Source organism: Urocitellus parryii, chromosome 1 (assembly GCF_045843805.1).
Source record: "Urocitellus parryii isolate mUroPar1 chromosome 1, mUroPar1.hap1, whole genome shotgun sequence".
NCBI lineage: Eukaryota > Metazoa > Chordata > Mammalia > Rodentia > Sciuridae > Urocitellus > Urocitellus parryii.
In genome coordinates, this window is record NC_135531.1 from 57512115 (window position 1) to 57531062 (window position 18948).

Below are 18948 nucleotides of genomic sequence, written 5' to 3' on the forward strand. Positions count from 1 at the left end.
AGGTTGTATATTGTAAACAATTAAGGAACCTTTTATAAACTTATGCTTTTTTCTTTCACAATTCTTTGACTGAGTTATGTGATGTGATATGAATTAAATTTGGTTGTATCCATTTTAGTAAATATGATCAGAATTATTTATATCCATTCTTCTAGCTATATTTTGCCCTCTTATCCATTACACTGTTAAATTGAACTACAAAAGAATTTGATGTGTGATTAACAAAAAAATTATATACAAATACTTTAAATATATAGCATATTCTTTATACTCCAGTGCAAATATTTTTGGAATATCACAGTATTTTTTCTGCTCAAAACATGCAGATTCTCTTTAATCTGGAATACAAGCCTGTGTCTTTTAAGTTTCTATATCACTGACCATCCTACTACGCAACCTCATTCTCCAACCACTACTTCCAGTACTCAACTGCAGTCACACTGGCCTCCTTGGTGTTTCTCAGAAATGCCTTCCTCACCTTCCTTAAGTCTTAGTTCAAATGTCACCTTCTCAATGAGGTCTGGGCCACCTACTTAATACTGAAACTGACCCCTTCATGCCCTTACTATATTACTTATCTATTGCTAGTTAACAGTCACCCTGATATTTAATAGCTTAAAACAACAAGCAGGTATTATCTCACATAGTTTCTGAGCATCAGGAATCTAGGAGCAGTTTAGCTGAGTAGTTCTAGTTTAGGATCTTTCACAGGTTTATAGCCATCTCAAGGCTGAACTAGAGCAGGAAAATTACTTTCAGGTTTACTCACATTGTTGTGGGCAGGCCTGTATTCCTTGCTGATTATCATCTGGAGGCTTTAGTTACTTGTCACAGGAACTTCTCCATAGGACTGCTGACAACCTGCCACTTAGTTCAGAGCAAGTGATCCCAGAGAGAGAGAGAATGTACCAAAAAAGAAAACCAGTCTTTTTGTAACCTAATCTTGGAAGTGATATAATATTGCTTTTGCCATATTCTGTTTGTTAGAAATGAGTCACTAAGTCTGGCCTCCACTCAAGGAAATAATTAAGCTTCTCCTCTTGAAGAGAATATCAAAAAATTATGGACATATTTTTGGAACCACTACACTCCTTTCAGTCCCTCTTATACTGCTCTATTTAGTCTTTTCTCTTAGTACTTAATCTATTGATAAATTAGGCAATTGGCTTTTTAAAAAAATTGTTAAACACATTAGCCAATTGACTTATGTTTTCATTTTTATTTTTCCCTTGTAGATTAAGCTCCATGAAGGAAAGAATTTTGTTTTGTGTCCTGATAAATACTAAAGTGCCTTGTACCGAGTAGGCATTCAGCAAATAAATGGTGTGTCACTCCTCTGGAACAAAAAGAAAAGTTCTTTCCATTCAAGAGAGATGTTTGTGCTCATTCACTTTTTTTTTTTTTTTGCAGGGACAGGTACCAGGGATTGAACTCAGGGGCATTCGGCCACTGAGCCACATTCCCAGCCTATTTTGTATTTTATTTAGAGACAGGGTCTCACTGAGTTGCTTAACGCCTCGCTTTTGCTGAGTCTGGCTTTGAACATGCAATTCTCCTGCCTCAGCCTCCCAGGCCACTGGGGTTACAGGCATGTGCCACCATGCTCAGCTGCTTATATATATATATATATATACACACACACACACACACACATATTTTAATTGTACACAATTTCCACACAACTTTTCATTTCTCTGGTTGTACACAATGTAGTGTTGCACTGTATGTGTAGTCATATATGTACCTAGGGTAATGATTTCCATCTCATTCCACCATCTTTCCTGCGCCCATGCTCCCTCTCTTTCCCTCCTGTCCTTTGCCCAATCACAGTTCCTCCATTTTCCCCATGCCCCCACCCCCCGCCATTATAGACCAGCATCTACTTATCAGAGAGAATATTTGGCCTTTAGTTTTTGGGGATTGGCTTACTTTGCTTTGCATGATATTCTCCGACTCCATCCATTTACCTGCAAATGCCATAATTTTATTCTCTTTTAATGCCAAGTAACATTCCATTATCTATCTATCTATCTCTCTCTATATATATACACATACATATATAAATACACACACACACACCACAGTTTTTTTATCCATTCATCTATTGAAGGGCATCTAGGTTGTTTCCACAGTTTAGCTATTGTGAATTGTGCTGCTGTAAACATTGATGTGGCTGCATTACTGTAGTATGCGATTTTAAGTCCTATGGATATAGACTGAGGAGTGGGATAGCACATTGATTCTTGATTTTATTTCTTGCGCTTTAAGAATCTTGTTAAGGAATTTGGGGCCTAATCTAACGTGATGAAAATTTGGGCCTACTTTTTCCTCTACTAGACACAGGGTCTCTGGCCTAATTCCTAGGTCCTTGATCCACTTTGATTTGAGTTTTGTGCATGGTGAGAGATAGGGGTTTAATTTCTTTGTTGCATATGGATTTTCAGTTTTCCCAGCACCATTTGTTGAAGAGGCTATCTATTCTCCAATAAATGGTTTTTGCACCTTTGTCTAGTATGAGATAACTGTATTTGTGTGGGTTTGTCTCTGTGTCTTCTATTCTGTACCATTGGTCTTTGTGTTTGTTTTGGTGTCAATACCATGCTGTTTTTGTCACTATAGCTTTGTAGTATAGTTTGAAGTCTGGTATTGTGATGCTTCCTGCTTCACTCTTCTTGCTAAGGATTGCTTTAGCTATTCTAGGTCTCTTTTTTTTCCAAATAAATTTCATGATTGCTTTTCCTATTTCTATAAGGAATGACATTGGGATTTTAATTGGAATCACATTGAATCTGTATAACTCTTTGGGTAGTATGGCCATTTTGACAATATTAATTTTGCCTATCTAAGAGCTTGGGAAATCTTTCTATCTTCTAAGATCTTCTTCATTATAGAGATCTTTCAACCCTTTTGTTAAATTGATTCCCAAGTATTTTTTTTTGGGGGGGGGGTAGTTTTCCTAATTTCTCTTTCAGAAGATTCATCACTGATGTATAAAAATGCCTTTGGCTTATGTGTATTGATTTTATATCAATTCTAAAAGTTTTCTGGTGGAGTTTTTTGGATCCTCTAAGAATACAATCATGTCCAGCAAATAATGATAGTTTGAGTTCTTCTTTTCTTATTCATATTCCTTTTGTATCTTTTTTCTGTCTAATTGCTCTGGCTAGAGTTTCAAGTACTATGTTGAATAGAAGTGGTGAAAGAGGGCATCCCTGTCTTGTTTCCAATTTTTAGAGAGATATTTCCCATTTTTCTCCATTTAGAATGATATTGACCTTGGGTTTAGCATATATAGTTTTTACAATGTTAAGGTATATTTCTACTATTCCTAGTTTTTTAGTGTTTTGAACATGAAAGGGTGCTTTATTTTGTCAAATGCTTTCTCTGCATTAATTGATATAATCATATGATTCTTAACTTTAAGTCTATTGATGTGATGAATTACATTTATTGATTTGCATATGTTGAACCAACCTAGAACCCCAGTTGATCATAGTACACTATTTTTTAAATACATTTTTGCATGCCATTTTCCAGAATTTTATTGAGAATTTTTTCATCTATGTTCATCAGGGATATTAGCCTGAAATTTTCTTTCTTTGATGTGTCTCTGCTTGGTTTTGGTATCAGGATGATACTAGCCTCATAGAATGAGTTTGGAAGCATTCCCTCCTTTTCTATTTCATGGAATAATTTGAGGAGAATTGTTATTAATTCTTCTTGGTAGGTCTTGTAGAATTCAGCTGTGAATCCCTCTGTTCCAGGGCTTTTCTTGGTTGGTAAGCTTTTGATGTCATCTTCTATTTCCTTGCTTGAAATTTACCTGTTTAAATTGTGTATGTCCTCTTGACTCAGTTCGGGTTGATCATATGCCTCTAGAAAGTTGTCAGTGTCTTCAAGGTTTTCTATTTTACTGGAGTATAAGTTTTTAAAATAGCTTCTAATTGTCTTCTGTATTCCAGTAGTGTCTGTTGTGATATTTCCTTTTTCATCACAAATTTTAGTAATTTGAATTTTCTGTCGCTTTCTTTTTGTTAGGGTAGCTAAGGGTTTGTCAATTTTATTTATTTATTCATAAAACCAGCTTTTTGTTTTATCAAATTTTTGAATTTTTTTTGTTTCAATTTCATTGATTTCCACCCTGGTTTTAATTATTTCATGTCTTCTAGTAGTTTTGGTGTTGGTTGTTCTTCTTTTTCTAGGACTTTAACATATAATGTTAGGTCATTTATTTGTTGACTTTTTCTTCTTTTAATTAATGAGCTCAATGCAGTGAACTTTCCTCTTAGCACTGCCTTCATAGTGTCCCTATATGAGCTTATTCATTGAGCTCATTCATTAAAAGAATAAAAAGTCAGCAAATAAACTATATTTTTAACAAAATTTCCCAAGGTTTTTTTTTCTCCCATAGACCTTTGAGTATTATTATCTTGAATAACGATCTTCTACTCTTGGAATTTCCCCTTTGTGCCTAGGAGGGTTTAGGACTGAGAATCCTTCTAGACATAAGGTGAATGGGCCTCCCTACAAGTCCAGTAGTTCCCTCCATTTAGAACCTGATTTAGGGTGGCAGTAGAAATTCATCCTTTGCTAAAGTACTATGTGTCACCCTAGGAATCAATAATACAGCTATGCCTATCATATTAGTTCTTTGATTGCAATTTTAAGAGTTCTGTTTTAAGAATTCTTTGGTGGCAAGCAATCAACTTAAGCAGAAAAGTATGTCTCTTTACAGGAAATCTCAATAATTGGAGGAAAAACTGAAATCCAGGCCTTAGAAAAGTTAGGAGTAAAAGCATTTTCAGGGGTCTAGACAGCAGGAAACAAAAGACTTCCTCTTCAGAGAACTGCCTATCAGGATAAGTTCTGGGCAAACAAAACACTGTCCTCTCAATTACTTCCATAGGAATTAATCTGTTTTCTCTGAACATTCATTCATTCATTCATTTATGGATTACTGTGTGTCAAGCAGTTTATAGTGGAAGAGCCTAATAATGCAAAATGAATAAGAAACAAGGATAGCAAACAATTACAATGAACAGTGTGATAAAGAAATGCATAGGCACTATGAGAGTATATTAAAAAGATATAGCCCAGGCTTTTTCAAGAAGGATACCCAAGAAGATTACTAATAGATATTACATATCTATCATGGTTAGTGATTGTCATCACAAGCTCTTTGATAACTCTACTGGGAAAGATATTTTGCTGGCTTTAGAAATACATTTTAAAATACATCCCAGCTGAGTTTTATTCAATACGAGACATATCTTATAATTACTGTTGGATGTGTCTGCAATTGAAAATTAGATGTAATATATAGCAGTCTGACTATACAGTCTTGAGACTGGTTTTCCTTCAAAAATCTTTGGATCCATTGTATTATTTTGTAGCCTTTTATTTTTATAAATTATTTACTTGCTCAATAAATGTAATTGTTTAAATGTTATTAATGAAAGACTAAGACCTATATCAAAACACTCTTCTATTATAATAGAGAACGTCACTGTATTTGTTTATTTTATTTATTTATTTTTTTTGAGATGATATCCTACAATGCTGTCCAGGCTAGTCTTGAATTCCTGGGCTTCATCCTCCCACCTTAGCTTTCTGAGTAACTATGACTCCAGGTGCACACTATAGTGCTCAGCAGCAGAAGACTCCTCTACAAGGCAAATAGCACCAGGAGTTGACAGTAATTTGATGAGGCCAGATCTATTAAAGTACATTGAAACAGATTATTTTTAAAATCACCTTTACATTTTAAGCTATATGAAAAATTGCAAATAAAATATCTAATTGGAGACAATAGTTTATATATTTAAGTTTTTTACTTTGATATCTGCTTAATTGCTTGAATTCTCTATTTTATGATGATATGCATCATTTTTGCTCTTCTGGAAATACTTTTTTCAGTGTTCTAACCCTTTCTTTCAATTCAGAATTTTCTGTTCACTAATATCCACTTCTAACCTATACCAACACAAGGGGATTTCTTTCTCTTTTGGACTTAGCTGCTACACTTCCTTTGGGAGAAAATTTACTAAGCTGAATTGTATAATTGATACTGATGTTGAGAATTGGGTTTGAGTCCTGTTCACCCTGTGTTGAAGACTGAACACTAGTCCTGTTCCCTGGTGTTGAAGATTGAACTCCTGAGAAACACTGATGCAAGGGCAAAAGGGTTTTATTTAAAGGATAAAACAGAGAGAGAATCCTCTGCAGCGGGGGCTGAGTCCAAGTTGGTGCCTGAGGGAGTGGAAGTGTCCTGCCCCTTTTATAGATTTTAGATTTCCTTTCTTCTTATGCCTCCTCCTCCTCTTATCTTGTTATGAGACAGAAAGGTGGAGTGACCAAGGAGGAGAATGGAGGCAAGTAACCTTGGCAATAGGTTGGAGGAGGGGGAAGTGCTCTGGGGGGTATTAGCATTTTATTTCCTTTTGAATCAGCCCCCATCTTCCTGACCTATTCATTCATTACCCACACTGATTGTCCTTTTGCCCCCCCCCACTATCTTGTTTTACCCAATGGTTTAAAATATTTCTTAAGTTTGAGTGTTCAAATTTTGTTACTATCAGCCTACTTCTCAATGTAAGTGTGAAATTAAGTAAAGAATATCTGTATATTCATATAGAATATTTATTTTTAAATTCCAGTCAAAGAGCTTTTTTGGGGGGTGGGAGTGGGGGGAGGTGCTGGGGATCAAACCTTGCACATGCCAGAAAGGACTCTACCACTGAGCTAGATCCAAGTCCTGAAGAGCTTTTAATTATAAGAGTAATGATTAAAGAACTTTCTTCAAATAAAGTATATTTGGTGCTTTTCTATCATAAATATATATTTTTGGCATCACATATGGATTCATTCTTACCAACTTCATAGATTTGGGTAAATTAATATCTCCAGTTGTTTTTTTTTTTAATCTGCAGATTGGGGCTTTTAGTATCTATTCTTCTACCTGCATATCTATGGGATTGTTAATGTGAGAATTTGAGTTAATGTATGTAAAATACCTCAACAACAATAACTAGTGCAGAGTTACAGAGGGGAAAAATACAGCTCCCTCACCAAAACACCAACTCATAACTTTTATCTGTATGGTCATTTAGTTATATTAGAGAATGTAGAGTCTTAAAGCTGAGAAGAAATAAAACCTCCTTTGTTCCTTCTGAATTCTTTAAGGATCTATGCCTGGTATGTTGGTTCCTAGAAAATATTATTTTTCTGCTCTTTTATTTCAGAACCAAAGTTTGGAGAAGAAAAATTAGCAGTATTTTAGCACTATTAATGCTTTTAGAAAATATTAACAACAATAGCATTACTATATTTCAACATATAACATTTCAGATTTTATGCCAATTTTTTTTTTGGCAAAATAGTAGGGTACAACCATTATGTGAAGCTTTTTAAAAAAATTGTGCTTAGTATTACTTAAAAATCATTTATTCCTAAACTGACTTTAGTGCAATACTAGAAGCACAGAATAATCATGAATATATATGTTAAAATTGAATAGTCTAAATTCATATACATCATTTCTTCATAACAGTTTAGCAAACATTTTTGGGCCTGTAAAAGAAATTTTAAATAACTCATCAGTTGTTAATGATTTGTGCATTATATAGCCTAAAAATTAAATTAGATACCAGTCTAAATATTACACTTGAAAACATTTATTACAGTGTTGCTAAATATGGCCTTAAATTTAATCTCAGCCAAGTGAGACAGGTACGCCTGTAATCCCAGTGGTTTGGAAAGCTGAGGAGGAGAATGGGGAGTTCAAAGCCACTCAGTGAGACCCCGTCTTTAAATAAATAATACAAAATAGGGCTGGGGATGTGACTCAGTGGTCAGGTACCCCTGAGTTAAATCTCCCCTAAAAAATGAGTTAATCTTGTGTTCACCACTATGTGATCTAGGTTTTATTATCTGACATGCTGTCTTTAGCACCACTCAGTAAGTTGTGTTTACCTTTAGTATGGCAGTGCTATAAACAAACCATGCAAACCAGCGGCTTTTGGAAATAATATTGACAGTACACCATGGGCTGAGAATTCTAGGCTTCAGGTCCTCATTCTGTGAGAAGACAAACTCACATCTATATGCCACTGGTGAATGAATTACTGCTGTGTTTGCCTTTTAATCCGTGTAAGATACAGAATTATACCCATAGGACAATTTTACAATAAAAGTTTATAAATCAATTTTTGGACTGAAGAAACAAGGTGTGACTATTTTGAGGTAGTGATGATTATGTGGTGAAATACAGTAATAATTGAGTATTTTCTTTGTGTCAGGAACTCCTCTAAACTCTGCACATGAATTTTATCATTTAATCGTCACAGTTCTGTAAGATAGGGGCTCTTACCAGCCTTCATATATAGACATTATATGGTGGCAGAGACTTTGAAAACCTTGGTCAAGGTCACCCAGCTTGTAAGCAGGTGAGACAGCATTGAAACTCAGTAATAAGGCTCCAGAGAATGTGCTCCTATCTATGTCAATTGATAGAAGGACATTTTATGTGCCTTTCCCCACTAATTGAAATGATGTAGTCTTCATGATTCAGATCATCCTTTGATTGCTATCATTACAGTTATTCTCAAGAAATAAATGAAATTGTTCTCTTTTCCAGTTATATCCTTGTTAAATATTTTACATTTCTAACTTATACTCAAAGAAATTTTTATATTTTGTGTATCATGTCTAAGACATTTATTCATTTAATCATTCCTCTATCCAATATTCATTGAAAGGAGCTTTCTGTGTGCTTGACATTATTTCTAGGTTTTTATCTCTTGTGACTAAATGCATGTATAGTTGATTATAATTCCATTTTCAGTGTTTCAAGACGTCAATTAAAATACCTTAATGTACATTATTACCAGTCTAAAATTTTTTTTCAAAACCATTTTTCCTATGTATTATTTTGCTTTGAAGAGAATGCAACATCCAAACTAGGACCTTATTATGCAAACATGTTAGAAAATTGTTAATTAATTATGAAATAATACTTGCCTTTTAAAAGTAGCTCACATAATCTACTGAATGAGAAGGGCATATCTGAATGTATCAGTGGGGAAAATAAAAAATACCGAGTACAGTGCTTATCTTTAGTATTAGTTATTGGGGGGGGGTGTTTCTATTTTGCTTTTCCTATAGAAATCATCTGTTGAGATAGTATTTGGTTTTTAATAAATTACAAATTATAATAAACTGTATTCCAATTTTAACACGAAATGATTATGTAATTTCATTTTTTTACTCCATTTTCTTATGGCAAAGGATTTATGGGTTTTAAACGACTAGAGTCTGACCATTGGAAGCTATTTTATTTTCTCTTTTTGCTTGTAGCACGAAGGAATAGCACTGACCCAGCAGATTTGGATGATGTACAACAGCACAAGGTATATCTGAGTTTAGTAATAAACATTTTTATAGGGATGCAACTGCTAGTTATTTTATAGATTATCAAAGGGAAAAGAAAGTGCTGAAGCATTAGTCAGCAATAGTGACTTCACTTTTTATTGTATGACACTTTGGATAATTACATGAGAATCAGAGAGTTCTAGGTTATTAGTTTGAGAAGAAATTGAGTAATGTAGCATATCTGGTTACATTAATGTATTGGTAGCCATTTCCTTTTTTTTTTTTTTTTCTTCATGGAGGCTGAGGTTTATCAACCACATCGAATTTCCTCTAGTCTAAGCACAGTACAAGAGTCAAAGGTGTCAGCCCATCCCTTCAAATTTACATGGTGGGTGGTTACTCTTCATCTGGTACTTGAGTTGTGGCGAGTGCAATGAAGCAGTGTTCCCATTTTAATCTTAGCAGCTCACAATAAACTCTTTCTATACAGACCAGTTTAAGATTACATCTCTCTTCTAGTTTTTAAAGCCCCTTTTCTACTTCCCTGCCTATATTTCTCCCAGATAGCAGGGGAAGAAACTCTCCTAATTCTAGCTCTAGCTATATAACAGTTGGGAGAGGAGAATGTTTCTAAAGCATTCTTGTAAAGCTTCCTTGTGAAGGAAACTTTGTTCTGATTAGTTTAAAAGCCTATTAAAATTAAGTAGATTAAAATGTTGTTTATATTTAGTAAAATAAGTAGTGCTAAATACTGGCAAAAAGGAATTAAAATGAACATAGAAAATAAAGATTAGAAACATACTGAGCCTAAGCCTTTCTTCTATAGTCTAGCTCTTTTGAAATATCAGGTTAGCTATATTCCAGCAGGCCCTGTGATTAGACTCAATGATACAATTGAATGGAATCATTTATCAAAAATTGAGATTAAATTGAGTATAGATGTACAATTAAAAAAATAACACTTATGTATATTTTGTTTCTATAGAAACCAAAATTCAGTTCTGAAAATCACATTGGGTTTGTTTGTAATGAAAATTCTGACAAACAGAAACCAGAACATGTAGAAGTCAATAAAAGAAGCAAAGAGAATTTATTTTTAAATGAAGAACATATATATGAACATTACCAAAAAGATACCAAACCCACAAAATTTGGTAATTCCAGGCATAAAAAATCAACTGTTGACCAAATACACTCTACAGGACTCAGTAAGGTCAGTCTCCATAACGACAAAGGAATCAGCACAAATGTGTCCAAGGGTAAAGGAAGAAGAAACACAACACATAAAAGGACTCATGTGGATGATGGAGACTGCCGTTCAGGACAGAAAATAGCTGTCTCTGCTTCCAGGAGAATAAACAGAGTGGCTATTCCTCAGCAGCATATTCTCCAAACCCCTAATGATCTTCCAGAAGAATCATGTGAACCTTCCAGTCCTACTCTGTCAAGCCTGAAAAATGCATTAGATAATAATATCGAGACTTACTCCGTGTCCAAAGAAATACATACCCCCAGTCTGGATTTGTCAAATAGTCCAGAAATGCATTTCTTGGAGTTACAATCCACTGGCCAACCTGAAACTATTTCTTTCTCAGGACTTAGAGTATGTAAAGAAATCAAGTTACCACTTGTTACTGAAGATCAGCAGCTTCATGCTCACCAAGAACAACACTGCAGCCCTTATAAATTTCATGAATATATTAACTCAAATAAAAAAAAAGAGTGCTTTAATAAATGGGAAAATTCTTTCCTAACCTTTATAAAGGAAAATTTTGATAACAATAATGATTGCTACACTTCCGAGAAGACTGTAACATCTGAAAAGGTGATATGTTCTAAAGAATGTAAAAGCCACTGTAATTGTGAGGAGAACTTAACAAATAGAAAAGAAATGGATTTTCAACAACTTTTACTATCTGAAGACCATTTTTCACAGGATAAGGCATTAAACAGTCTAACCACACTTCAACAAGAGGAAGTTATTCATTTTTCTGATTCAGATAGTGTAGTCATTTCTGATAAACATATTGCAAACCATGTACAATGCATGTATGGAGCATCTTTTGATCACTCACATGGCAATCCTGAGCAAACTTCCAAGGCTTATACAAGAACACTTTCAATACATGAAGTTTCAAAGGTGACTAGTCATGTGGAGCTAGTAGAAAAGCCTCAGGATAATAGCCCCAGAGAACCAACTCCTTTAATGAATCAGACGGAAAAACATATTGTGGAAAGGGTGTGTATAGAAAAGAAACAAGACACTAAAGGGAATGACACTAAAAAATGCCAAATTACAAGTTCTTCAAACAAGTCTTTCCCCACAGTTGACCATTCTCAAGGAGTACAAATAACTAAAGTTGAAAAAAAGAGGCAAGACCTTACAGAGAGTGAGCCCATGCATAATATAGATTTTCATTCTACTGACAATATGAATAAAGAAATGAACATCATCTCACAATCTATTAATCAAGTAGAAGAGAAGAAAAATTCTCACAAATCAGGTATTAGTAGTATCGCTCAATTTGTACACATTTTCTATAGATTTACTTTATAGAAATTTCCAAATGAATTTCACTTAATCTATGCCCAACAAACAGCAGTGAGGCCACACGGGTCATGATTTGGAATGCTGCTAAGCCTGATAGTTAAGTAATAGTGGTTTTTTTTGAAAGCAAACATTATTATCAAAGATGGTTGTTAAGCTGATGTTGAAAGAAGCTAATAAGCAGTTGTCTGTCAGTTTTTGTGTTTCTCCACAATATAGCACGTTTTTAGTATCAGGAAACCTAGCAACATTTAAAAAAAAATTTTTTAGTTATGTATGGACACAAAACCTTTATTTATTTATTTATTCATTTTTTGTTTTTTATTATTAGTTGTTCACAACATTACATAGCTCTTGACATATCATATTTTCATATTTCATACATTTGATTCAAGTGGATTATGAACTCCCATGTTTACCCCGTATACAGATTGCAGAATCACATCGGTTATACATACTGTCATACTAGTATCTGTTGTATTCTGCTGCCATTCCTATCCTCTACTATCCCCCCTCCCCTCCTGTCCCCTCCCATCTTCTCTCTCTACCCCATCTACTGTAATTCATTTCTCTCCCTTGTTTTTTTCCCTTTCCCCTCGCTTCCTCTTATATGTAATTTTGTATAATGATGGGTGTCTCCTTCCATTTCCATGCAGTTTCCCTTCTCTCTCCCTTTCCCTTCCACCTCTTGTCCCTGTTTAATGTTAATCTTCTTCTCATGCTCTTCCTCCCTACTCTGTTCTTAGTTGCTCTCCTTATATCAAAGAAGACATTTGGCATTTGTTTTTTTATTTATTTTTATGTAGTGCTGAGGATTGAACCCAGTGCCTCACACATGCTAGGCAAGTGCTCTACCACTGATCTATAGTCCCATCCCCCTAACAACATTTTCATAGCAGGAAATGTTAGCTCAGATGATTGCAGCCATTGATTGTAATTGCAACCAGCAAACTATGCTTTGTTACATAAAAATATTTTTAAAGCCTTCTATTCTCTTTTAAACAGTTCAGCTTGAAACAAACTAAAGTATGAATTTTTTGTTGTTGTCATGTAATTTATAAGGAGAACTACAGTACTGATACTGTAAAATGTTGTGTTTCAGATGAAGAATTAACTAATGATATCAATGTAGATGAAAGAGCAATAAGAAATTGTGCGGATAAAAAAGAAAAAATGAATACAGAAACTTACATGTCTCCTAATATCCAAGAACATAAAAAAGGTCAGAATTTCAGAAACAGACAAAATTTCTTGAAAGTTACCTACAACCAAGGTTTGCAAATTGTTTTGGTAAAAGTTATATAATTAAGCCCAGTGGTTTACTTCAAAGAATTTCTGAACAGTTATACCGTTTACTTTTTTTTAGCTATTCACTAAGTTATAAGATTATTTCATTTATATTTGTTGTTAAGGCACCACTTGAGAATTTATTAGTCTTCAGATATGTTGTTGTCATATTTCTGATTATGATTTCTAGTTCTGTTAGAGAACTAAAAAAAAAAAATAGGTAAAATAAGCAGCAGTAGTTTTTGCTCCAAAGTTATACAACTACCTTTTTTGCTACAAAACCACTGAGAACAAAGTAATAGGATTTGTACCATTCACAGTGAGAATCATAGAAGAAATTTTTCAATTCAAACTTGCACATTATGGACCCACCATTTTAGCTGTTTTATAGTTTTAAAATCTCTCTCTCTCTCTCTCTCTCTCTCTCTCTCTCTCTCTCTCTCTGTTTGTGCTCTATTACTTCCTCCTCTATTTATATAGTACTTTAAAATATATTTTATTATCATTTTAGCATGAATTGGGAAGAAATGGGAGAAAAACATATGATCTGTCCATTCATTTTCGTTCCAGTATAAGTGTGTAAATTGCACTGCAAAGGAAAGATTTAAAAAAAAAAATCTTTGGACAATAATATTATACTGGATTTTTTGAGTGAATTTTTTTATGATACAAAAATAAAGAACCCAATAGGCCATAGTTTGGTACTCGGTAGCTTACTGTAATAAGAGCATACCCACTTAGACATAGAATAGCTATAGAAAGCAAATTTTTATAATATAACTTATTGTTCTAAGAAAAATGCTATCTGTTGCTAAAAAACTACTGAAGAGTGAGATGATGTAGAACTGAAAGAAGTTTATTTGTTTTAATCAAGTGTGTGTTGTCCAACTGCTGGAATGAATGCAAATTAATATGCTCAGGTGCTCTGTTATTTCTTCACAAGTTATACTTTAAAGCAGTAGCAGCAGCACTAATATTAATAGATGTATGTTTTGTGTAATATACTTGCTTAGAATAGTTTGAAGAAGTTGTTATGTATTTTCCAAGATCCTTAATAATCAACATTTGGCAAAAAGGTAGTTTTCAGTTTTGTTTGGCAAATTTACAGAAATGAAGACAGCTGGGATCAATAAGAGGAATGTCAGAGGGGAAAGCCGCCTTCATTTGGCTGCCAGAAGAGGAAATCTGTCCCTAGTGAAAGTTCTAATAGAATCAGGAGCTGATGTGAATCTAAAAGATAATGCAGGTTTGGATCTTATTTTTTTCTGCCCCCCCCCCTTTTTGGTGCTAGGGATTGAACCTAGAGCCTTGTGCATGCCAGCAAGCACTCTACCAACTGAGCTATATCCCCAGTCCTTGGATCCTTTTAATTTAATTGCTTTTATAATTGGATCTCACTGAAATACTCATTTTATTCCCCACCCATTTTGATCCTGGATGAGTGTTTGAACACATTTTTATATTATAATTTTTATTTAGTTGAATGGTAAGATTAATTGTTGCTAAAATAATTCTCCTTTTTTGCATCCATTTGAGAGCATTAAAAAGAGGTATACAGAATGGGGAGTAAAGGGAGTGAGACCTTTTATTTGGAAATCTTAATTCTGTTCCCTAGCTTTGTAGCAAAGGCAAAATATTCCTATTTTTCTGTCCCTTCTTCTCTTTCCTCCTCCATTTAAACTGTTTGCTTCTCTTTCACATTTTTATTCTAAACCTTCATTTAAAAAATGAGACTTCTGCGGGATGTGGTGGCACACGTCTGTAATTCCAACAGTTTGGGAGGTTGAGATGGGAGAATCACAAGTACAAAACCAGCCTCAACTTACTGAGGCCCTAAGCAACTCAATGAGACCCCATCTCTAAGTAAAATATAAAAAATGGCTGGGAATGTGGCTCAGTGGTTAAGTGCCCCTGCATTCAATACCTGGTACCAAAAACAAAAATAAAAACCAGGATCAGCTATTAAAACCAGAGCCTATGGGGCTGGGGATGTGGCTCAAGGGTAGCGCGCTCGCCTGGCATGCTTGCGACCCGGGTTCGATCCTCAGCACCACATACAAATGAAGATGTTGTGTCAGCCAATAACTAAAAAATAAATATTAAAAAAAATCTCTCTCTCTCTCTTAAAAAAAAAAACAGAGCCTATTTGACTCCACAATTTCATCTAGTAGGCCACATAATAAATCTTAAAAAAAAAATCAAACTTCTTAAATTTTTGCTTATAAACAAAATAATCTTATGTAAAGAATTCCAGAGGGGGTTGGGGTTATGACTCAGCGGTAGAGCGCTCGCCTAGCATGTGAGAGACCTTGGGTTCAATCCTCAGCACCACAAAAAAATAAATAAATAAAAAATTAAAGATACTGACAATCACAATTGAAAAATAAATATTAAAAAAAATTCCAGAGGGAAAGCACAAAGGTTGATCAAGTCAGATGTCATTTTAAAGAGAAAGGTGATAATGCAAAGATAAAAATAGGCAAGTCAGATATTTTTATATCTGAGTTGAAGTAAATTGAGATAATTAGCATTTATCTGGTCCCATTATATTTTACATTCTGTGAGTCTTCTGTTTTGGCACATATTGTATCAACAATATTAATGAAGTGATCAGTTTGTTTTCAAAACTGAAACACATTTTAAGGCCATAGTTTTCAGCATTATGTATTGTCCAATATTTAGTATATACATGCTTCAAAATAGATATTATTTCTACTAAGGCAAAAAAAAGTAATAATGATGTTACATGAGGGCGTGGGTTGTGGCTCAACGGTAGAGTGCTCGCCTCGCACATGTGAAACCCTGGGTTGGATCCTCAGCACCACATAAAAATAAATAAATAAACAAAATAAAAATATTGTGCCCATGTATAACTAAAATAAATAAAAAGATATTACCTGAATGTTGGTCTGTAAGGAGCAGATTGTTGTTGTGGTTGTTTTTTCTTTCTAGGTTGGACACCACTTCATGAGGCATCTAATGAAGGATTTAATGATATAATTGTAGAGTTATTAAAAGCTGGTGCTAATGTTAATTGTGAGAATATAGATGGAATTCTGCCCTTACATGATGCTGTTGCAAGCAATCATTTAAAGGTACAGTGGATGTCATATTTAAGTTCCTATTACTTAGGATAATGAGTGAATAAAAGTAGGATATTTTAAATTGAGAATTAAAGTGATTACCTAAATTAACAAATGATTTTAAAACCTGCTAAAGGGCTGGGGTTGTGGCTCAGGGGTAGAGCACTCTCCTAGCATGTGCGAGACTTTGAGTTCGATCCTTAGCACCACATAAAGATAAGTATATAAAGATATTGTGTTCATCTACAACTAAAAAATATTTTAAAAAATAAAACTTGCTAAAGTTACAAATAAAGATATACTATATATGGATTGGAAAATATATGTCTTAATGAATTATTTTTTATATTTATCACAGTGCATGTAAGTCAAAAGAAAACACATTCTGTATAAATCCAGCATTTTTCATGTTGGGGTAAAACATGAGTTGCTTGTTTCTTGAGGGTTTGTTATATCTTCCTTGTTTTTTTCTTCAGGCAGTCATAGTAAAAATAACACAAGAGAAGATTACTTGAATCATTATTTGGGTAACACAGAATTTCTGATATAGACTTTGAAACTCTTTAGATTTTTAAACTAACCTTTTTGTTTGGCAATCTTCCTAGATTTTTCTCCCTAGAAAACTTGTTGTTATCAGTGACACTATAGACCTCAGAAATAATTATTGGTTTTGAAAATACAGTTAAGGACAGTACCACAACCAACAATAGCAATGTAAAACCAGGATTTATAGAAAAAATTTCTTGGATCCCTCTTGAGTACCTGACCTGTTTACCTGTCTCTTGATATTTTTAACAGCCTTGTGACTTTGATTTTGTAAAAGTGTTCCTACTGCTTTCAGCCAAAGTGTAGTCATGTGAAGGAATAGTATCATCAAATTTATGATTTACAGATATAAGAGATGTGAACTAATGATTAAGAATGAGATGATAGTAAGTAGGTTTATGTTCATTGTGACTTTTTTTGACCAAAATAAACTTTTTGGCCTTTAAGATATTTAAAGTTAAAAAATAATACACAAATTCTCAAGGCTGTGTGTTTCTGAAATGAAAGAAAGCAAACAGAAAGACTCAATGAAGTGACAAACCTACTACTTAGTACAGGGAAAAGGCCACTTAGTTTGAAACCACTTAAATATAGATCAGAATTTCTTAGTGGGAAAATCAGGTTTTTGGACATTATTCTGAAAAATGGCATCTTAAAAAAAAGTTAATTCTCATATTTTTGTTGGGGGTCACCAACATCATCCCTACATTTAGAGGCATGTTAGAAGTATTAGTACAAAAAGACCAGGACGAACGCAAACTTCACAAATCAGTTCAGCACTTTATTCAGGAATGAAGTTTCACACAGGAGCAGGAGATGCAGGGACGAAATGATGCCATGGTGGGAACTACCTTCATGGTGGAAAATGAGCCCCCAAACAAAGAAAGGGCCTGGGCTTATATAGATATTCTGAGAGGTGGTCTAGTGAGCATATCAACTTTCTTTGGGCACCTGGGAATTTGGAGTTTGTTCTATCATCAGTGAAGGAGTCAGTTTTAGTGCTTAGGAATTTAGGATTTGTTTTATGGGGCAAAATGGGAGGGAGTCTAGGGTCAGTGGTCAGTTTCTGGAATTTATTATACTGGACTTGATGGAAGGGCTGGGGTCAGTGGTTGGTATCTGGAAAGGATTTGTTTGCAGAAGGGTTAATGCTTTGGCCACTTTGCAGAGACTGCCCTTCCAGGTTTGATGGACACCTTTTTTTCAGGGTTTGTTTTATCACCAGGAAAGAATGTATTGGGAAAGGTTCAATGCTCTCAATGTATGACTTTCCTTCTCACTTCCATTTCCCCGGGTCTCACTACTTTGGGGGTTTGTTATTTTCCATATCTAATAAGAAGGACTTCTAGAACTTGGTATATAGTTGTTCTTGTGGCTAAGATTTGTAACAGCAATGCAGTAAGGATACATATTTGGGTTATAAGAGAAAATGACGAATGGAATATGGAATATCTATGTGAAAGCTTTCTTATGCACTCCTCTTTGTAAGGGATCACACAGAGCTTACTCCCCACAGCAGTGAAAATGTAGGAATATGTATTCAATATTTCTGGCCATGAAAGCCTATGAGAGACTCAACGTCCAAGAATTTTATTGTAGGCAAGCTGTGCTTGCTTACCGGGTAGCAAAATTCCAGACTCCCAGAAGCATATACCACATTGTTGTGTAAATAGCTTAAACATAGTGAGCTACTATCAGGCAGTTTTATATTAGTGGTATGGTACTGCTTACCAGTCAAGTTCATTGATGGCAGCTAACAACCAACCTTGAAAGTGACCTGCTGCGTTAACACATTTCTGAACATTACTTACTGACAGTTCCTGACTTAACAGTTTGACTTTATGATGGTAAAAAAACAACAGAAAACCATATTCAGATTTTGATTTTTGGTCCTTTCTTGGTGTAGCAGTATGTGTTATGATATATTGTCTTGATACTGGGTAGCCACATTTCCCTTTACATAATCACAATGGTAAACAATAATACTTTTTAGTGGACTAAGTTGCTATGATGTTTGGTAGATTAAGTGTATTAAAGGCATTTTAATTATACTATTTTCAACTTAATTATATATTGGGATGTATAACCCATCATAATTCAATTTAGTTCTAATTA

General features: G+C 34.3%; 1 protein-coding gene across 1 annotated transcript in view; it reads left to right on the forward strand.

Annotated features, from left to right (window-relative positions):
* Ankrd31 (ankyrin repeat domain 31) overlaps positions 1 to 18948 on the forward strand; it is a 184291-nt gene that overhangs the window by 94332 nt on the left and 71011 nt on the right. Inside the window, 5 exon segments of the mRNA XM_077791084.1 lie at positions 9355 to 9407; positions 10355 to 11873; positions 13020 to 13190; positions 14313 to 14450; positions 16157 to 16299. Of these exon segments, the coding sequence (XP_077647210.1) occupies positions 9355 to 9407; positions 10355 to 11873; positions 13020 to 13190; positions 14313 to 14450; positions 16157 to 16299 (2024 nt within the window).